Source organism: Primulina tabacum, chromosome 12, assembly GCF_025594145.1.
Source record: "Primulina tabacum isolate GXHZ01 chromosome 12, ASM2559414v2, whole genome shotgun sequence".
Lineage (NCBI taxonomy): Eukaryota > Viridiplantae > Streptophyta > Magnoliopsida > Lamiales > Gesneriaceae > Primulina > Primulina tabacum.
The window spans coordinates 31,709,867-31,728,823 of record NC_134561.1 but is presented as its reverse complement, the minus strand read 5'-3'; the positions used below and the strand labels follow the sequence as shown (position 1 = coordinate 31,728,823).

Sequence of the window (18,957 nt, the reverse complement as noted above, 5' to 3'; positions counted from 1 at the left end):
ATATATCAGGTGGAGATCGAAGCTTTGTCATCGTCCATGATGATGAAAGTCAAAAGACAAGAGTGTGAACTTCCAATCGCTGCGGAAGATAACTCTGAGTTGACTTTTGATTTAGGGCAAATTCAAGCCAATATGCATCCTCTCCATCTCATCCTCATACCGTTAATCAAACCGGGGATCTTCTATAGATGTCACTAATATCTGTTGATGAATTGGTCTAATCATCGTCTCAGTTTGATTTTGATTAATCCCAAATGGACACTTCATCTCCTGTGCCTCATAATCAAACATAATCAAACCAATGAGAAGATTATGTGTATACAGAGGCATAGCTTATTGTGTAATCCTTGCCTACCTCTCCAGCTGGTGCAGATATGATACAAGTGGCTGATCCACAGCCTGTTTTGATCAAGCTGCTAAAGTTTTAACCGCTCCAATAATTATTCCAGCTACTGAACATCCATATAGTGGAAATTTAATAATTTGGACCTCTTCGTCTCCTTCTGTACCTCAAAACAAAGGTGAATCCTCTCCTTAGATTTATTTGAACGTATTCTAATAATTTGATGACACCAGCACTCCTCAGGTTATGCTTCGACAAATCTTTTCTCAGATGAAGAACTTGTTGAAATATGTGACCAATGTTGAAATAATGCACTTTGTACATACAATTGATTTAGAAAATTTCAAGACACGAGTTCTTCGTGATTCATCTCTATGGAGAAAAACTTCAAGCTAATGGCCACAAATCAAGCAGCTCTGAAAAATTAAGTTGTCAGTATGAATGTGGAACTCTTGGGCCAGATCACTCAAGTGAAACATCATATGGATGACCGAATCGATCATATCCAAGCAAACATTAGTATCCAGTTGCAAAAAATTTTTGAATATATGTAGCATGGTGATGCTTAAAAGGGGGATGAACATAAGAGAACTGAAGAACAAAGAAGAAGAGCTGAGGAGAACAAAAGATCTGAGGAGGAGACTAAAAGAAAAGAGAAGGTATGGTTCAAGTTCAAGTTTCATAGATATGTTATTCTGTTTAATTTTAGGTGTAATAAGATTTTTTCATACACATGTACTAATGATATTTCATTTACTCAATGAAATTCATTTGCTTTGAATCATCTATATTTCATAATGTTTTTCTGTAGTTGTTGTATAGTCCTATAGTTTGGTTTTATCAACACTGAAAAGACAAAAATTAATCTGTTACACTAAATTTTGTTGATTGAAAAATAACAACATCAAGCTATTTCAGAATCCAACCGCTTATCATTTGTATTTACAGGTTTTTCCGACCGCTAGATCAAGTCAGATCGCTCAAGTGTTTTATCAACTCAAACTGCAAGAGATCATCTTACTTCTGACCGGATCAAGTCTTAAATGAAGTGCACGAATATAATAGTTAAACTCAAACTGCACTGTAACCGATCAAATATGAGTAAATTGATATGGATACTTTGAACTCAAGCTGATACAGATAAAACATTATTACACAATATCCTATCCATTCCCGATTTACATATTGTTTCCTATAATATCCAAAGTCAATCAAGTTTTCAGAAGCTATAAGGGCATAATCCGAAAAAAGCAAAGAGACATTAAATGATATTTATTGTTGTACAATGTGGAAAGTGACAATGCTATTCTGTCAGGAGATAATGCATATCATTGTTGAAAAACAAATCCAACGGTTGAAGCTTTTCAATTATAAATATACAGACCCAAGACAGTAGAAAAAATATCTTAACTTAACGAATACAATCTTTCATCTTTGAAGTTTGAAATATTTCAAGATCTTCGAGCACACTTAAGAGATCATACTTCAAGTTGCTCAATTTATCACACACATATCAAAATCTATCAGATCTTCAAACATCATCTTGTGCTACCCTACCAACTCAAGTCGTTTAAGCTGATCGTTGAATTATATTGTTGTTTTATGATGAACCGAGAGTTCTTAAACATCTAGAATTCGTTGAGTGTAAATTAAGAGTTTCAACTTAGGTAATAATAGGTTTTAGTTTAAGTAAGTTGTTACAAAATGTTGTAAAACCAAAATCTTCTAGTGAAATTATTCACAAGTGAAGGAAGTGGTGACATATGAATATTCATTTCCGAACATCTATAAATATCTGTCTACTTTAGATTATACATTTTATACTCTCTGTTTGCATATCTAACTGTTTTTTTTAACTAGTTGTTTGTATCAAATATATATTTTTTTCACTAGTTAAGTCGGACAGTTTTCACATTCGTTTAAATTTCAGTGGTACTAATCTTAACAACCTAAAAACAGTTTACAGCAAATCAAGTTTTGCAAAATATTTTTTAAAAAGTTTATTTTAATCTCTGTAAAGTCTAATTTGATCATAATTCAACACTCTCTTTCTGCCCAAACGAACTGTTTCCAAATGCGACATAAAAAAGTGATCTTTCTCCGATCAGACAGCGTAGAAAGTTTCAGTGCGCGATTTCACAGATTCACTCCGCGCATTTCAGCGTTACACAGCGATTCCCACCATTTCAGCACAGTTGATTCCGCAATACGATTCTCCAGATTCGAAGCAGCCAAATTGCGCATTTTCATCCGTCCTGATCTTTCATCTTCGTTTTTTTCGTCTCTCTGTGATCTGAGAAACTCTTCGGTGATTTTAAAGTTTAATCCGAGTGAAAATTCCAACTGGATCTAGTTGAATTATCGCGGAGCTTCAAAACGGATTCAGTCATGAATCCTTTCTCCTCGGGCACTCGCTTGAGGTTGGTTCGGTTTTGGCGTTCTGTTATTTGATAATTGTACTTCGGATTGATTTTTATTATGATGGTTGGGATTTGTTTTTTCTTAGTAATAGCTTTAGCGTGATTGGGGGATTTGAGTTGGTAATGTCTGTGTATGTTCGGGTTTATTGTTGCCATTTGCCAATCGTCTTATCATTGCTAGGATGAGGATGGTTAACCTTTTATGTGGCTTGTTTGGTTTTTAATCAATAGTAGGCATTTTAAGAACTGTTTGGATGAAATTTGTCAGAAGAGGATAATAGTAGGAGTGAAACTATTAATCGATCAGTAAATTGAAAAATATTTTGGCAATCGAGTTCATGCAGTATGGAATCTGAATGTTTAGGATTGCATGTTAACTGATGAATTGACTTGCGATGTCTGCTTGCTGTTCCTGAAAAATTTGAGGAGGATGTGTAGACTAAGTAGTATTTATTGATGTTGAGAAAAAAAAAGATAATGGGATTAAAAATACTGGCGTGGTGTCATCTGAAATTTTTTGGAACTTTGGGAAAGTGACATCATTCTTAGTATATAACATGAGTAAAATGATGGGTGATCACTCTTTTGAGGTGTCCTTTGAGGAGGTCGACGCTCAAGTAGATGCATTATGTGTTACTGGATTGTTTTTGGAACACTGCCAGAGAAAGATCAATACCACATGTTGGAAAATTTTAGGGTATATCATATGTGATGAGAAAATGCAAACTACAAAGACTCTGGCTGTAATAGAAACCGAAGTAACCTAGAAAATGTATTAGTGAAGCAAACACTCATGACTCTACATTTATTCCTGTTTAGAGACTCAAAAGGAACAAGAGATCTACCATTTATGATGACAGCAGAGGCTTTGTGGGATGACTAGGATTTTAGTCTAGATCAAGGAAATTGGCTAGTTAGTTGGAATTAATTTTCCCTGAAAATGGACGAATGGACGACATTCTTCTATTGGTGCTGTTTCTTATTGTGACATATCCAAGTTTTTAGGCAGGAGTGCCAGATATTTAAGGAGGATGCCAGATATTTAAAAGTATACTTAGTCAGTAATCCAACCAACCTTTTTATTTAATTTGATGGTCACTTTGATTGCCGAGGCAAATGATTTCTTCTTATACTCTCTTTTCTTGGAATATCCTCCCTCCATCTTATCTCCACATCCTCCTCGGTATATGCCATCATTCTTGCTTGCTTGTTTTCTTATGATGATATTTTTTTCACTCACTTTCTTATGAATGATTATTTTTTATGGTACTTGTTAAGATGCAAATTTTTACCCTTGATGTTTTGCTGAAGGGACATGATTCGGGCAATTCGGACTTCCAAAACTACAGCAGAAGAACGTGCTGTTGTGAGAAAAGAATGTGCTGCTATTCGAGCCGCAATTAGTGAAAATGACCAAGATTATAGGCATCGCAATTTGGCAAAGCTTATGTTCATACACATGCTTGGTTACCCAACACATTTTGGTCAAATGGAATGCTTGAAGCTAATTGCACATTCAGGGTTCCCTGAGAAGAGAATAGGATATCTTGGCCTAATGCTTCTTCTTGATGAAAGACAGGAAGTTCTTATGCTTGTTACCAACTCAATAAAACAGTATCCATATAAAACTTAATTTCCTTTGTATTTTGTTTTCTTTGAAGCTAGTAACTTCTCCTTGGACTTGCACTACCTAAATGGTAAGAATAATGAATTAACATGGGAAAGGGCATGTCTGTCTCTTCTGTGTTTTATATTTTAGCCAAGTCATTACTGATGGTTCATTTATTTGCTGTGTATAAGTTAAAGTTTCTATATCTTCAAATGCCTTAACTCTTGCACAGAGATCTAAATCATACCAACCAGTACATCGTTGGACTTGCTCTTTGTGCCTTGGGGAATATCTGCTCAGCAGAAATGGCTCGTGATCTTGCTCCAGAAGTCGAAAGATTGCTCCAGTTTAGAGATCCTAATATCAGGAAGAAAGTAGGTTTTTATTACCAAAACAATTACTAAACACTGAGTTAAACTTTTTGAAAGTTAAGAAGTCCTTGCTTCAATTTAAAGATTCAGTTAGAAACTATCTAAATGATTATGGAACTATGTTACTGCTATTGTCTGAGTATATGACTAGTGAATTGTTTGTTTCATGGGCACACAAATTTATCGAAGAAAGTTTCTTAGCTCTAAATTAGTTACTGATTTCTGCTAATCCGGAGTTAATATTAAGACTTCCTAAAACTAGTACACCGAATTAGATATATGAAATTCTTATTAATGCATTTAGTATCAAGATCTGTTTTGTACATTCATTCAGAAAGAAATGACAACGATACCACTTTACGGCAATTTATCATTCAATTAGTTTATGTTCTCACTTCTCTCAAATCTTTGATGCAAGACCTTAATCGTAACTTATTAGAAACCCTACTTTCTCTCTGATGTAGGCAGCATTATGCTCTATAAGGATTATAAAGAAAGTTCCGGAGCTAGCAGAAAATTTTATCAATCCTGCTGCTGCCTTATTGAAAGAGAAGCACCATGGAGTGTTATTAACCGGAGTCCAGCTTTGTACGGATATGTGTAAAGTCAGTACAGAGGCTCTTGAGTATTTCAGAAAGGTAACTCTAGCCAGCTATATATTTATCCTGGATTTTGTTTTGAGAAAAGAAAATACGAAAAACTCTCCTACTTTACGAGTTACCTTTTCCTTTTGGGTGGTTTTAGAAATGCATTGATGGCTTGGTCAAAGTTCTTAAAGATCTTTCAAACAGTCCATATGCACCAGAGTACGACGTTTCAGGGATTACAGATCCTTTTCTTCATGTTAGATTGCTCAATCTTTTATCCGTTTTGGGCCAAGGAGATGCTGATACTAGTGATGCGATGAATGATATTCTTGCTCAGGTAAGAGTGGTCTTTAGGCATCTCTTACTGTCGATGCTAGTTCACATGAGACTCGTCCTCAATCCATTAACTTACTTTACAATTATTAATTTTAGCATGTTACGGGATGAAATAGTGATGTGTTTATGAATATGCAATGCGGTGCAAATATTTGTCCATGGAGGCAAATCATGTACGTTTGAATGTTGCGCCAATTTCCCCTCTGATCGGCTTGAAGTCTTGTAGTCAATTCTCAATTTCTAGATCTTTGAATTTTGATTCATTGGTCATAGTTAAAGAGAAACTATTCGAAAAATCTTAGTGGCAGATAGATTTGGGAACATAAACTTTGTCAAATACTCTGTGCCTCAATTCCTTATGGAAAATGAGAAACTTAGGTAGAACTGAACGTGATTTACTATTATTCTGGGAATTTTTCATTATGATAATAGTTGGGAAAAAATTATACCACGTTGATCAACACTTGAACTCATTCAATTTAATATTTTGCAAGGGATGCTGTGTTCTCAGATCAAAGTTTCAGTTTTGGTTTCCATGTAATTGTAGGTGTCAACAAAAACTGAATCAAACAAAAATGCAGGGAATGCCATCCTCTATGAATGTGTTTCTACAATAATGAGCATTGAAGATAATAGTGGGTTAAGGGTGTTAGCTATCAATATATTGGGAAGATTTTTGTCCAGTCGCGACAACAATATCAGGTTGTCCTCATTCATAGTGTTTGACCTAATCTATTTTCCATTGAGTCGATGGATGTGAGGTTGTTTTACATTTGAGTTCCGTAAGTTTTTTTTTCAGAATGAATCAGCTGGAATTATTTAATTTGCTTTTATTAGAATGTGATCATTCAACCAAGTTCTCATGAGATTTGTGAATGAATTTTTTTTCTTCTTAAAAAACACATTCATGTTGTCTATTTCACCTAACTTACAATAGCATCTGACCTTAATTTGAGAGGTTGGCATTTAAATCCTAAAGTTTATTTCTTCTTGAGGATCTTTCTTTGCGTCTTGCAGTCAAAAAGTCCCTTGGCATGTGGTTTTTTGTTTCTTGATCATTTTTTTTTCTTACTAAGTTGAAACCCTGTTATATCAGGTATGTTGCATTGAACATGTTGATGAAAGCTATTTCCTTGGACAGTCAAGCAGTGCAGAGGCATCGAGCTACAATTTTAAAATGTGTGAAGGTATCTTGTGGCTGCCATTTCATGTAGAATTTTTAACTTTCAATTTTCTCTTAATAGTTCATTGGTACCATCCGTTGTGAGAGTGAGATAAGGTGTTTCTGAGATTTTTATACCCACCACCCATGACCTATATTTTTGCCTTTGAATATTCTAAATGTAGTCTATAAGGTGTGATGACTTTGTTATGTATTATTGATTCCTACATGTTTGGATGAGTCAAAGCATTTTCTGGGCTTGTATTTAGTTGTGTGCTTGTGAGACTCTCCCTCCAGAAAACCACATGTGACAAATTTGTATGAATGGGTGCTTCCTTCTTTCGTTGGGGGCATTTTGATCTAATCCCATCTCTTTCAGCAACTCATGGATATTTTTTTTCTCAGGATTCAGATGCTTCAATCCGTAAAAGAGCCCTCGAGCTTGTTTACCTTCTGGTCAACAAAAACAATGTCAAATCTTTGACGAAAGAGTTGATTGACTATCTTGAAGTCAGTGACCCAGAATTCAAGGGAGATCTTACCTCTAAAATTTGCTCCATTGTTGAGAAGTAAGTTCAACGTGTAAAGATTTATGGTCAAGTTTTACTCTCCTTGGTCCACAATGTTGGACTTGTAAGTGATCGGTGGTTTCTTTTATCTTTCTGTATGCTCCGTGTATGTAAGGTTATTAATCTGTCATAATTCCGGGAGTATAGATTGATATTTTTTTTATATGAACTAGATACGAGATTTGTATTTCAATTCCAAGACACGAGAATATCTTCATGGAAAGATCTCATAAGATTTGGTAAAATTTAGACACGGGCGGACCAAGGGAAATCTGAGTGGGTGGGGGAGGGGATCTAAGGGTGGAGAAATACTTGTAGGCCTCCATGGTCCCTATTTGACCTGCACTCATATATTGCTGTGCAATAAAATAACAGAAAATGGAATCCTTCTCTTTATTCTTTTTTCCCTTTTCCTGAAATAAACTTATATTAGGGTCTCCGTTCAGTCGATTCTTTCAGGAATGTTTTATGGCCTCCACCAGCAGTGATTAGATGCATTGATTTGATGTCATTTGTTGAAAATTGTAGAAACCTATGATTCTTTTTCCAGTTTAGTGAAGCTATTCACAGCCTAATCTAATATTCTGTGGTGATGCTCCAGGTTTTCCCCAGAGAAAATATGGTATATTGATCAAATGCTCAAGGTGCTGTCAGAGGTACTCATAGTATTCAAATTTTGGCTCTAAGCTTGAGGTTTGTCTTGATAATTGACAGATAGAAATCATAGAATGTTCTAATCCTGCCAATGGAGCAACTTTAACCTCTACAAATAGGAGTTGTGTAGGTGTATAAAAAATGCAAGTTTATCTAACAGGTAGTTAACATGGAGGTGCTTTTTAAGCATAACAAAACTGCTTGAATGATTTTTTGTCGATCTGAATGGGAAATTCATTTCCACTTGCGATGAAACATTTTCAGGGTACAGGTTTAATTCTGGTCTGTGAATATTACAAGTTCTATTGTTATGTTCACGAGTAAGGGATCTAGTTATGGGGCGATTTACGGAGAATTCACCACTCGCAAGGTTGTTAGCGTGTTTATGGGATTTTCGCCCATGCCTCACTATTTTGATAAATGTTAATGGAGGCTCGTTGAAGAGAGTACCTCACGATCTCCAAACTTCTTGATAGAAGCAAAAAAATTTTAGATACCGTTTTATTTGTCAAAGTTTCCTATAAATACACAAAGTTTTAGCAATCAAGAAAGCTAAAAGATAGAATCCCTATCTGAAGGATAAAAACCCTATCTAAACCAAAGAGTAATTTCCTAACAAACTGAGATTAGCTCTTATTTTAAAGAAATTAAAAACAAGAAAAATCTGGAATCCTATGAGCTAATCCGCAACATTGGACTTCCCATGTGTACGCCTTTGATAAACAATATCCTTTGAAGTTGTTGGGCTGGGCTCAACGTTTATTGGTTTTTGGCTGGTCATGACATTACACCCATCTGGAGACATGTGATCGTCCACGATCACAAATGAAGGAAACTCCTCGGCCAAGGTGGAAGCATCCTGCCAAGAAGCTTCTATGGGCGAGAGCCGGCCCAATGGATCAGCAGCTCGCGATGTCGCTGGCGGACTCTTGAATCCAGAATGACCATTGGCTATGGTGGGCCGTCTTGGTTGAACATTGGCAAGTCCGAGCTGTGGGGAATCTCTCCCCTAGATGGCTTCAGAGATGAGACATGGAGTTATGGGTGGATCAATGAGGAGTCCGGAACATTGAGATTGTATGCGACCTGACCAATGCGTGCAATAACTTCAAAGGGGCCACAATAGCATGGGGAGAGCCAGCCCAATGGATCAGCAGCGCGCGACGTCCCCGGCGGACTCTTGAATCCAGAATGGCCATTTGCTGTGGTGGGTCGTCTTGGTTGAACAATGGCAGGTCCGAGCTGTGGGGAATATCTCCCCTAGATGGCTTCAGTGATGAGACATGGAATACTGGGTGGATCAATGAGGAGTCAGGAACATTGAGTTTGTATGCGACCTGACCAATGTGTGTAATAACTTCAAAGTAGCCACAGTTGCATGGGGAGAGCTTCTTGTTCACATGCTTCGCCACACTAGACTGGCGGTACGGTTGTAAGCGTACCAGAATCATATCTCCTACAGAAATTTGGACATCCCTGTTAGATGAATCATATTGCGTCTTCATGAGGTTCTGGGCGTGCAAGAGACGTTGCCGGAGACATTTCAGGACTTCGTCTCTTGTCTGTAATTCTTTGCTAACGGCCTCTAATTTCGCCACCTCTAGGCAAAATGATAAAAGACGCGGCGCGGCGGTGGTGGCCGTAGACTACTTCATGTAGCCCATTTCTTAGGGACGTCACCTGAGAAGCAACAAAGAGACATTTCCACAATATGGTTATAACCACCTCCGTTTGGCCATCCGATTGAGGATGGTAAGCCGATGTAAAACAAAGTCGGGTTCCACTTAGGCGGAACCGTTCCATCCAAAATCCACTCGTAAATGTGGCATCTATGTTGCAAACAACGGACTCGGGCAGCTCGTTAAGCTTGAAAATTTTCTAAAAAAAAAATCCGAGCTATAAGTTCTGACGTATAAGGGTGTGAGAGAGCAACAAAATGCACATACTTTGAAAATCTGTCGTCTACGACCAAGAGAAAATTTTTCCCGTGTCATAGGGGCAGCCCCTCCATAAAATCCATGGAAATGTCCGTCCATACGTGGTGAGGAACTGGGAGGGGCTGTAACAGGCTTCAAATTTTCAGTGTTATTGCGTTGGCTCACCGTACACTTCGTAGCAAATGCCTTTATGTGGTTGCACATGCGTGGCCAGTAGAAGTCCCTCGTGATTCGATGAAACGTCTTTAGATATCCCTCATTGCACAAGCTATGAATAAAGGAAATGATAATACCTGTTAATTCCGAATCTGGAGGCAAGAAAACATTCTGATTATACCATAAGAGGTCATCTGAGAAGTCCCAGGGGCAAAAGCTTCTCCTGCCTTCATCTTATCGATCAAGGATTGTAACTATAGCCTAGAGACGAGTTCAATTCTGATTTTCGCCAGCCATTCCATCCGTGAGATTGATAAGACACAAATAAAGCTATTGTTTGATTCATCTCGTCTCGAGAGTGCGTCGGCAACCACATTAGGTTTTCTTGATTTATATTCCACCATGAAGTCAAATGTCAACAGCTTGCTGATCCATATTTGCTGAGGCGAAGTCGTGATACATTGTTCCAACAGAATTTTGAGACTGTAATGGTCGGTGTGCACTATAGAAAGCGGACACCCGTTTTGAAGGACAATACCTGATCCAATTTCTGAAGCGTAACATTCCACCGGAATTTGTTTTGCAAAATTAGGTAAGGCTAGTACGAGTGTGGATGTCATTGCTCTTCTTAATTCTTCGAAAGGGCATGTAGCCTCTTGTGACCATGCGAAGGAGTTCTTGCGAAGAAGGCTGGTTAGGGGTGCGGCAATAATTCCGTAGTTCTTGACAAACTTGCGGTAATAACCCGCAAGGCCCAGAAATCTGCGAAGGGCGTGGACAGAGGACGGAGTCGTTAAATTAGCAATGACTGCAATTTTCTCTTCATCGACCTTGACCCTTGACTGAGTCACTCGATGGCCGAGGTAGGCCACTTATGTTTGAGCCAGAGAACATTTGGATTGCTTAAGGAAAGACTCTTGTGCCTTAATCGTGGAGAAAACCATACGTAATTGTTTCAAGTGCTCTTCCCAAGATTCACTGTAGTAGAAGAAGACAAGAACAAATCTGTGTAAATAATCCCCGAAGATAGAGTTCGTGATGGACTGAAATGTAGATGGTGCATTTGTTAGCCCGAAGGGCATAACTAAAAATTCGAAGTGGCCATGATGAGTCCTGAATGCAATCATTGGGATGCATGTTGGATCCATCAAAACTTGGTGGTTACCTGCTCGAAGATCGAGCTTGGTAAAGAATTGGGCCCCCTGAAGTTCTTCCAACTGTTGTTCAATCACTGGGATTGGGAATTTGTCCTTCACAGTTCGTGCGTTCAAAGCCCAATAGTCTACACAGAAACACCATGATTTATCTGCCTTGCTGACTAATAATACGGGTGATGAAAAGGTGATGTACTGTGTTGGATAATTCCCTGCCTTAACATTTTAGCATGCTACTTCTCAATCTCATCTTTCTGCGCATGTGGATAGCGGTAGGGTCGAACCACGATAGGATCAGTCCCTTGGGCTAATATAATTCTGTGGGTATGTTGCCGTCGCGGGGGAAGACCACTAGGTTCCCCAAAAATACCTTCAAATTCTTTCAGCACCGCCTGAAGGCTTGGTTGTTCCCCTCCGATGGATTCTGTTATGGTAAGGGCAAAAGGGTCAGAATCCGCATTAAGTTCTTCTCCCTGTAGACTGATCGAGTATCCCTCATATGGAAAATTCATTAGCATGTGAGTGAAGTCCTAACTGATAGGTCCAAGTGTGCGCAACCAATTCACTTCCAAGGCCACTCTAAATTTTCCCAACTGTATACAAAAAAGGTCCACAGAAAATCGAGCTTCTCCCAAAACAATCTGTACACCGCGGCACACTCCCGAGCACTGAAGTTGTCCGCCATTGGCTACTGGCACCCTTAGGGTATATCTGGTTTCCACAGATAAATCTAGTTTGTTGGCTGCTAGTGTATCAACGAAGCAATACGTGCTTCCCGAATCAATGAGGACCCTCAAGTGGCAGCCCTGAATTTCTCCCCAAATTTGCATTGTTTTCGCACCACAGGGACCAGAAATTGCATGGATAGATGCTCCGAAATCTTCTGATTCTTCTTCGTCCGCAGGATCATTATAGTAAGAAATGTCCTCGTCTATTCCTTCCAACAAAAACAATCGTTTGCGTTGATGTCCCGACGTGTATTTTTCATCACAATTGTAGCAGAGCCCCTTGGAACGCCGCTTTTCTAACTCTGGTCTACTCAACCGTTTGATAATGGGTGTATGCTGCTGCTGCTGGGAGCTAGTGCGGAGCAAAGGTTCCCGCGTTTCCTCCCTCAGGTAGCCATTTCCTGTTTCATATAATCTGCCAGATTCATAGCAGTAGTGAGATTTGTTGGGTGGTGGATTTTAACTTCTATAGCAATGCTTCTGCACAATCCACTAATGAACAATTGAACTTCCTGCCTCGATGTTACGGGACCCGAACGGGCCAGCAATTCCTCAAAGCGTTCCTGACAATCATTCATCGAGTCTGTCTGACGTAGTTTGGCAAGATCGCCAAAAGTATCCCCTCGAATGGGTGGGCCAAAGCTGAGATCGCATTGTTCTGCGAAGCGATCCACCGAATCACCGGGATGATTCCGTTTTAATTTCCGAAACGACAATTATGCCTTGCCGTCGAGATGGAAGGATGCTAATCCTACTTTTTCTGCTTCATGTGGGTGCTGATGTTCAAAGAAATGCTCGCAGCGATTTAGCCAAGCCAAAGGGTCTGACTTTCCATCGTGACGTGGGAAATCTAACCTGGTCTACTTAGGTACGAATAATGAGTTGTCTTTCCTTTCACGTGCGCGCGGGCCTGTAGAGTATGTATCATGGGAACTTTGGTTGTACACAATTTCTGTTTTAGATGCAGTGACTTGCATCAATAGTTCCTCCAAGCGTGTGGCCAGATCTCGATGTCACTTGTCACTCTCTCGTTGTCGTTGGCCACTCGCGATCCAGTCTTCCTTGTACATGGCCATAAAGGCCTCCAGCTGCTTTGCGTGGAAAGCAATTAGCGCCCGTCTCTGGTGCCACATTGCTATGTTCACGAGTAAATGATCTAGTTATGGGGAGATTTACGGAGAATTCACCACTCGCAAAGTTGTGAGCGTGTTTATGGGATTTTCTCCCACGCCTCGGCCTCGCTATTTTGATAAATGTTGATTGATGCTCGTTGAAGAGAGAACCTCACAATCTCCAAACTTTTTGATAGAAACAAAAAAATTTCAGATGCCGTTACATTTGTCAAAGCTTCCAATAAATACACAAAGTTCTGCCAATCAAGAAAACTAAAAGATAAGAATCCCTGTCTAAAGGATAAAAATCTCTATCTAAACCCAAAGAGTAACTTCTTAACAAATTGAGAGAAGCTATTATTTTAAAGAAATTAAAAGCAGGAAAAATCAGGAATCCTATGAGCTAATCCGCAACTTCGGACATCTCTTGTGTACGCCTTTGATAAACAATATCTTTTGAAGTTGTTGGGCTGGGCTCGGCACTTTTTGGTTTTGGGCTGGTAGTGACACCCATTCAAAATGGTGATAAAGACTAAATTTTCTAGAAGCGCTCAAGATTTGAGAAAATTTCTAGAAAATACTAAACTGTTGCAACAAGGAACCAAATTCACTGTAAAGTTCAAAGAAATCAAGGAAGACAGATTTTGTGAAGCAAAAATATGTAATGGTATGTATAGATTCCCCTTGATAGAATAATGTCTCTATACAAGTATTCTCCTCACTCCCTAGCATTAGCTAGTATAAACTCACAACAAGAAAAGTAACTAAATGATTCCCTGTGTCACCCCCTATAGCTTATATCTCCCTCTCCCCCACATGCACCCTCCCCACGTCTTCTAGACTACACATGCTTAATAATGGGCTTCTCTCTGTTCTTTATGCTTACACATCCACTATACCTGCATCATATACCTTAAGATGTCTGTGAACGTTTTCCATCTATGAATATTGATTCAGTTACAGGACAATATTTTTAATTGTGAAGTTGGTATTTTTATAATTATGAACTTCATACTTCCTCCTGGTAATATGAATATTTTGAATCCTTTACTCGTTACCCACATATTTAGAAGTATGCCATGGTCAAATGTTTTTTCAAGGGAGGGCTCTGCCGGACCCATTTTATCTGAATTTTTCTCTTGTATAAATAATGTGTTCTCTCAGGGAGAGAGTCAAATTTGTCTCTTGTATAAATAATGTGTTCTCTCAGGGAGAGAGTCAATAGGTGTTATATGTCTTGCAGGCTGGAAAATTTGTGAAGGCCGAAGTGTGGCATTCTCTTATTGTTGTAATTACTAATGCTTCTAACCTGCATGGATATTCTGTAAGATCTTTGTACAAGGCTGTACAAACAGCACGTGAGCAGGTATGTCAAAAGTCTGCTGATATGAACACTGAATTTTTATTGGCTTTTGATCACGTACTTTGACTCATGTTTTACAATTCTGCGTTGTCTTTACTAGGAAACTCTCATTCGAGTTACTGTTTGGTGCATTGGAGAATATGGGGAGATGTTGGTTAATAATAGTGGAGTTCTTGATATTGAAGACCCCATCACTGTGAGTTTGTACTATTTTAAATTTCACAGTATTGCTCATAAAACTTGTATTGGACTTGGTACTGTTCATATGCATCTGTGATGTCGCCAAACTGGTCAGCTCCTCGTTCTAACCAATGTTGTAAAGCGTGTCCACGCGGGTTTTCTGTTTATAGATCATTAAAGAATAATTATCATCTTAGTCGCAGTGTGTTATGTTGAACCTTTAATGGATCTGAAGTGCAATATCACGCTGTAGCTTTTATGTAGCTTAGTTACTTTTACCATGATGGTCTACTATTGTAAATAAATTTTGGCTGTTCTCTGGCCCTTTTACATAACATTTTCTGCCATACCTTGTTGATATAATCAGTAGATTGACATTCTATCCTTAAATTGACAATTCTCTCAGTTGGTTGTCTAACGCCATAACCATATATTGGCATTTACTTCCATGAGAGCTAAACACTTGAACATAATACTGAAAAACGTAAGAGTCACGCGCTTTGTAAGGTCATGGCCAGCATCATCAATCATGTTAGTTTTGCTCTGACAGCAGAATTTCTTAATATATTTTAACAATTTTTTTTCTGAAGCAGGTAACTGAGGCTGATGCGGTGGATGTTGTTGAAACTGCAATTGGACGCTATTCTTCGGATCTCACAACTCAAGCTATGTGCTTGATTTCTTTGTTAAAATTGTCAAGTCATTTTCCTTCGTGTTCAAAGTATGTCGTTCATACTTTTTTTGCAAGTTCTGATAGACTACTATATGGTGCATATCTACAGTTTCCAAATTATTTTGCAGATTACCACCTGTGTCGTTAAACGTCTGCTAAAACCCTCATTTGCAAATTCAACGTGTTATTAAATTTGTAACTAAAACCATTCCTGTAAAATTTAATAGCTGAAACCCCCCCAAAAAAGAAATGTTGATTAAATTTGTTACCAAAAACCTGCTGGCGACAATTTTTTTATGGCACACATTTTATTTTTAATATATTATGTACGGAATTTTTCCAAAATTAAATTCTCAAAATTTCAAATGATGTAATAACTTAAAACAATAAGGAGTCTTTTGGCAATTTACCGACATCCTCCATTATGAGTGACTGTACTGTACGATAACAAATTGACACTTCTCCTCATGTTGCCTATTTGTTTAGTTTTTATTCAGACCTTTATTTGATATGATTTACTCGATTCACGTTTCTGGGTTCAGATCACCATCACATATGATCTATCATATTCTGAACTTATTGAGCATGCTTAAAAATATACAGATACAATTTTGTAATTAACTTATGGAAAGAATTGATGTAATATCAGGAGGATAAATGATATAATTTTTCAATACAAAGGAAGCCTTGTGCTTGAACTGCAACAGAGAGCGATGGAATTTAATTCTGTGATTGGGAAGCATTCAAAAATCAGGTAAAAAGAGGTTTAGTTATTTTGTAAATTTATGAATTCACGTTTTGGTTCTCCGTAATTGAGGATGCTGGATGAATTTTGTTTAGGTCTTCACTAGTGGAAAGGATGCCAGTACTTGATGAAGCAACCTATAGTGGGAGGAAAGCTGGCTCTGTATCACCTTGTGTTTTAACTTCACAAGGAGCTCCCCTTAAACTTCCAAATGGAGTTGCCAAACCAACTTCAGCTCCTCTTATTGACTTGCTTGATATTAGTTCAGATGACATTCCAGCAGCTAGCTTGTCCGATGGAAATTTTCTTCAGGATCTTCTTGGTGTCGATCTGTCACCAGCCTCTTCACAGCAAGGTTGCTTTTTCTTTAGTGCAAATGCGTGTCAATGGCTAGCTAAGAGTGCTCTGAACATGTCGGAGATTTTTTGCAATTTATGCTCTATAAAGTGTCTTTAAAGTTTGTACCTCCACCGTTCTTTGATTTTTTTCTCGTTGGGGGATTTTGAAAACCAAAAATAGTTGAGCGGTAGATCCTAGAGTACATGACCTTTTTTCTTTCTCACACCGCGTGATACAGAGTTCTGCCTTCTTTACCAACTCTAGAAATATTTATGCAATATCATAGGTCAATTTTTTCTCTGTCAAGAAATTATGCATTATTGTTGCATAATGTAGTTTTACTTGTCAGAGTCGTAAAATCAGATAGAATTCTTTCTTATGGAAAACTTTTCTTATTAATCAAATTGTTTCTATGTTCAAAGTTTCAGGAACTAATCAGATCCAAAAGAGTGGCACTGATGTGTTACTGGACCTTTTGTCTATTGGAACTCCTCCAGCTCAAAGTAGCTCGCCTGCTCTTGATATTTTATCGTCTGGTCAAAATGGCAAAAGTTCAGTGGATTTGTTAGATAAGTTGGGTTCCCCTTCTGCACAAGTCACCCCTTTAGGAAGTTCTTCCGTGATGAATTTGTTGGATGGTTTTGGATCCAACCCATCTGTACCTGGTACGGTACACCAGTCTATCTCATTGTTGATTCTTCTAGCTATGGAACTTCCCCATTGGCTTAGTTAATTTGTTCCTCTTTGATGTGTTTCTTTCAGTTGCAAAAGTCAACGGCCCAACCTATCCATCAATTGTTGCATTTGAAAGCAGCTCCTTGAAAGCAATTTTCAGCTTCTCAAAGGAATCTGGGAACCCACAGACAACCGTAATTGAGGCTCAATTTATCAACAAGTCTCCCAACATCTTCTATAATTTTCTATTCCAGGCTGCTGTCCCAAAGGTAATTTAAGGAATTGATCATCTAAACTTTTTATTTCGCTTCGTTTTCTGGTTGTTCCGCTGTCTCCTTCGCCAGAGTCTGAAAATGATGAGAATCCTATCTTGCCTCCCTTTCAGATTTTATTTCCTTGCACGTTCTTTGTTTTGCATGATGTGCAGTTGTCATTGTTTATGTCTTGGTGTTTAATCTATTCACTTGCACTACACTACCAGCTGAATAGATGTCGAATAGTTAGGTGGTTATGGTTTCTTGTTTCAATAATTTTCCTTTTGGTCATTCTGCCTTGACTTCTGTTTTGTTATGTAGCCCAACAGTGACTACTTTTTTGTGGTTCTAAATGAGAATTTGGGTGGCAGATTTTGTATCTAATTTTCTTTAAAAAAAATTAGTCTAGTTGGAATGGGGGTTAATTAGCCTTAATTTTCCGGCCATCGATATGTCATATTTTTTGTATATTTGGTCCCCAGTTCCTTCAACTACAGTTGGAACCAGCTAGCAGCATTACACTTCCTGCAATTGGGAATGGATCAATCACACAGAAGTTGCGAGTGTCAAACAACCAGCAGGGCAAGGTACTTGCATGGATTTATATGTATTCTTCTTCATCTTTCTACCACTGATCTAACTTAACTGTCACGTTTTCTGTCACATAAGACCATGTGTCCAAAATGTTGGATGGAAACCTTCATAATAGTTTGATTCATAGGCTGATGCAATATGAATTGATTTCTATTTATAATGTTTGGTCACCATTTCTGGTTTTTCAGAAATCCCTCATCATGCGTATTAGGATAAGTTATAAGGTGAATGACAAAGATATTTTGGAGGAAGGGCAAATCAGCAACTTCCCCCGCGATCTTTGAGTTGGAATGACCATTGATAATATGCATGAGCTCTTGGTAAATCATCATCAAGGATAAGTGGCTTCTAATCGTTCATTGTTTTGAAGTATAGTCTTTATAAAATTATTCTGGTGGTAAGGCCCTTGGCGTTCGGTTTCTATTGAGCTAGTTTATGTACATTTGTGATTTGTATAAAAAAATTTTCTATAATCGATTGTGGCATCAAGATTGGCATTCTTTAGGATGCGCAGGAAGAGGTGCCAATTTTTCCCTTGTTGAGTGATGGCTTCTGATTTATTTTGATCAATTTGATGTATTCTTTAGAACACTTATTTGTAATATAGATATGTCAATTTACTATTGAGTCATAAACACTTGTGGTGTTTCATAGAATTCTTAGATTCACTGGAGAACATCACTGTCGTTCTTATTTTCGAGCTCATGGAAAAATCTGTACTACACCCGACCTGGTGTGGTGGGAGCTATTAAATCTCCGAAACCGCGCATGGATTTGTGTAGTGTCTTCTGGTTGGCTTGGTGGAACCAATGGGTTATGCTCAGAGGGTGGTCCGATCTTCCCCTCCCCTTTCAGATTGAAAAGTAACTATTCCAAATTATTGGGTCTGGCTGACTCTCCGTTCTCTGCAATTTAAATTTTTGAGGAAAGTGTTTGTTTTCGTGAAATAAAAAGCAAGAATCCTTGACCACATCTGAATTCATTAGGGGTTGTTTC

General features: G+C 38.2%; 1 protein-coding gene across 4 annotated transcripts; it reads left to right on the top strand.

Annotated features, from left to right (window-relative positions):
- Positions 1–2,391: 2,391 nt before the first annotated feature.
- Positions 2,392–18,609, top strand: LOC142520072 (AP-1 complex subunit gamma-2-like). 4 transcript variants are annotated; one of them, XM_075623031.1, is made up of 18 exons: positions 2,392–2,763; positions 4,075–4,377; positions 4,605–4,746; positions 5,208–5,381; positions 5,488–5,667; positions 6,214–6,368; positions 6,763–6,853; positions 7,234–7,397; positions 7,999–8,053; positions 14,382–14,504; positions 14,602–14,697; positions 15,275–15,402; positions 16,004–16,108; positions 16,195–16,454; positions 16,867–17,103; positions 17,201–17,382; positions 17,850–17,954; positions 18,150–18,609. In XM_075623031.1, exons 1-18 carry the CDS (start codon positions 2,732–2,734, stop codon positions 18,243–18,245), a joined length of 2,628 nt encoding a protein of 875 aa, XP_075479146.1. In that variant the 5' UTR covers positions 2,392–2,731; the 3' UTR covers positions 18,246–18,609. The 4 variants fall into 4 exon arrangements, with proteins under 4 accessions (XP_075479146.1, XP_075479144.1, XP_075479145.1 ...); XM_075623029.1 differs by having other exon boundaries at positions 16,861–17,103; XM_075623030.1 differs by having other exon boundaries at positions 15,272–15,402.
- Positions 18,610–18,957: the final 348 nt, after the last annotated feature.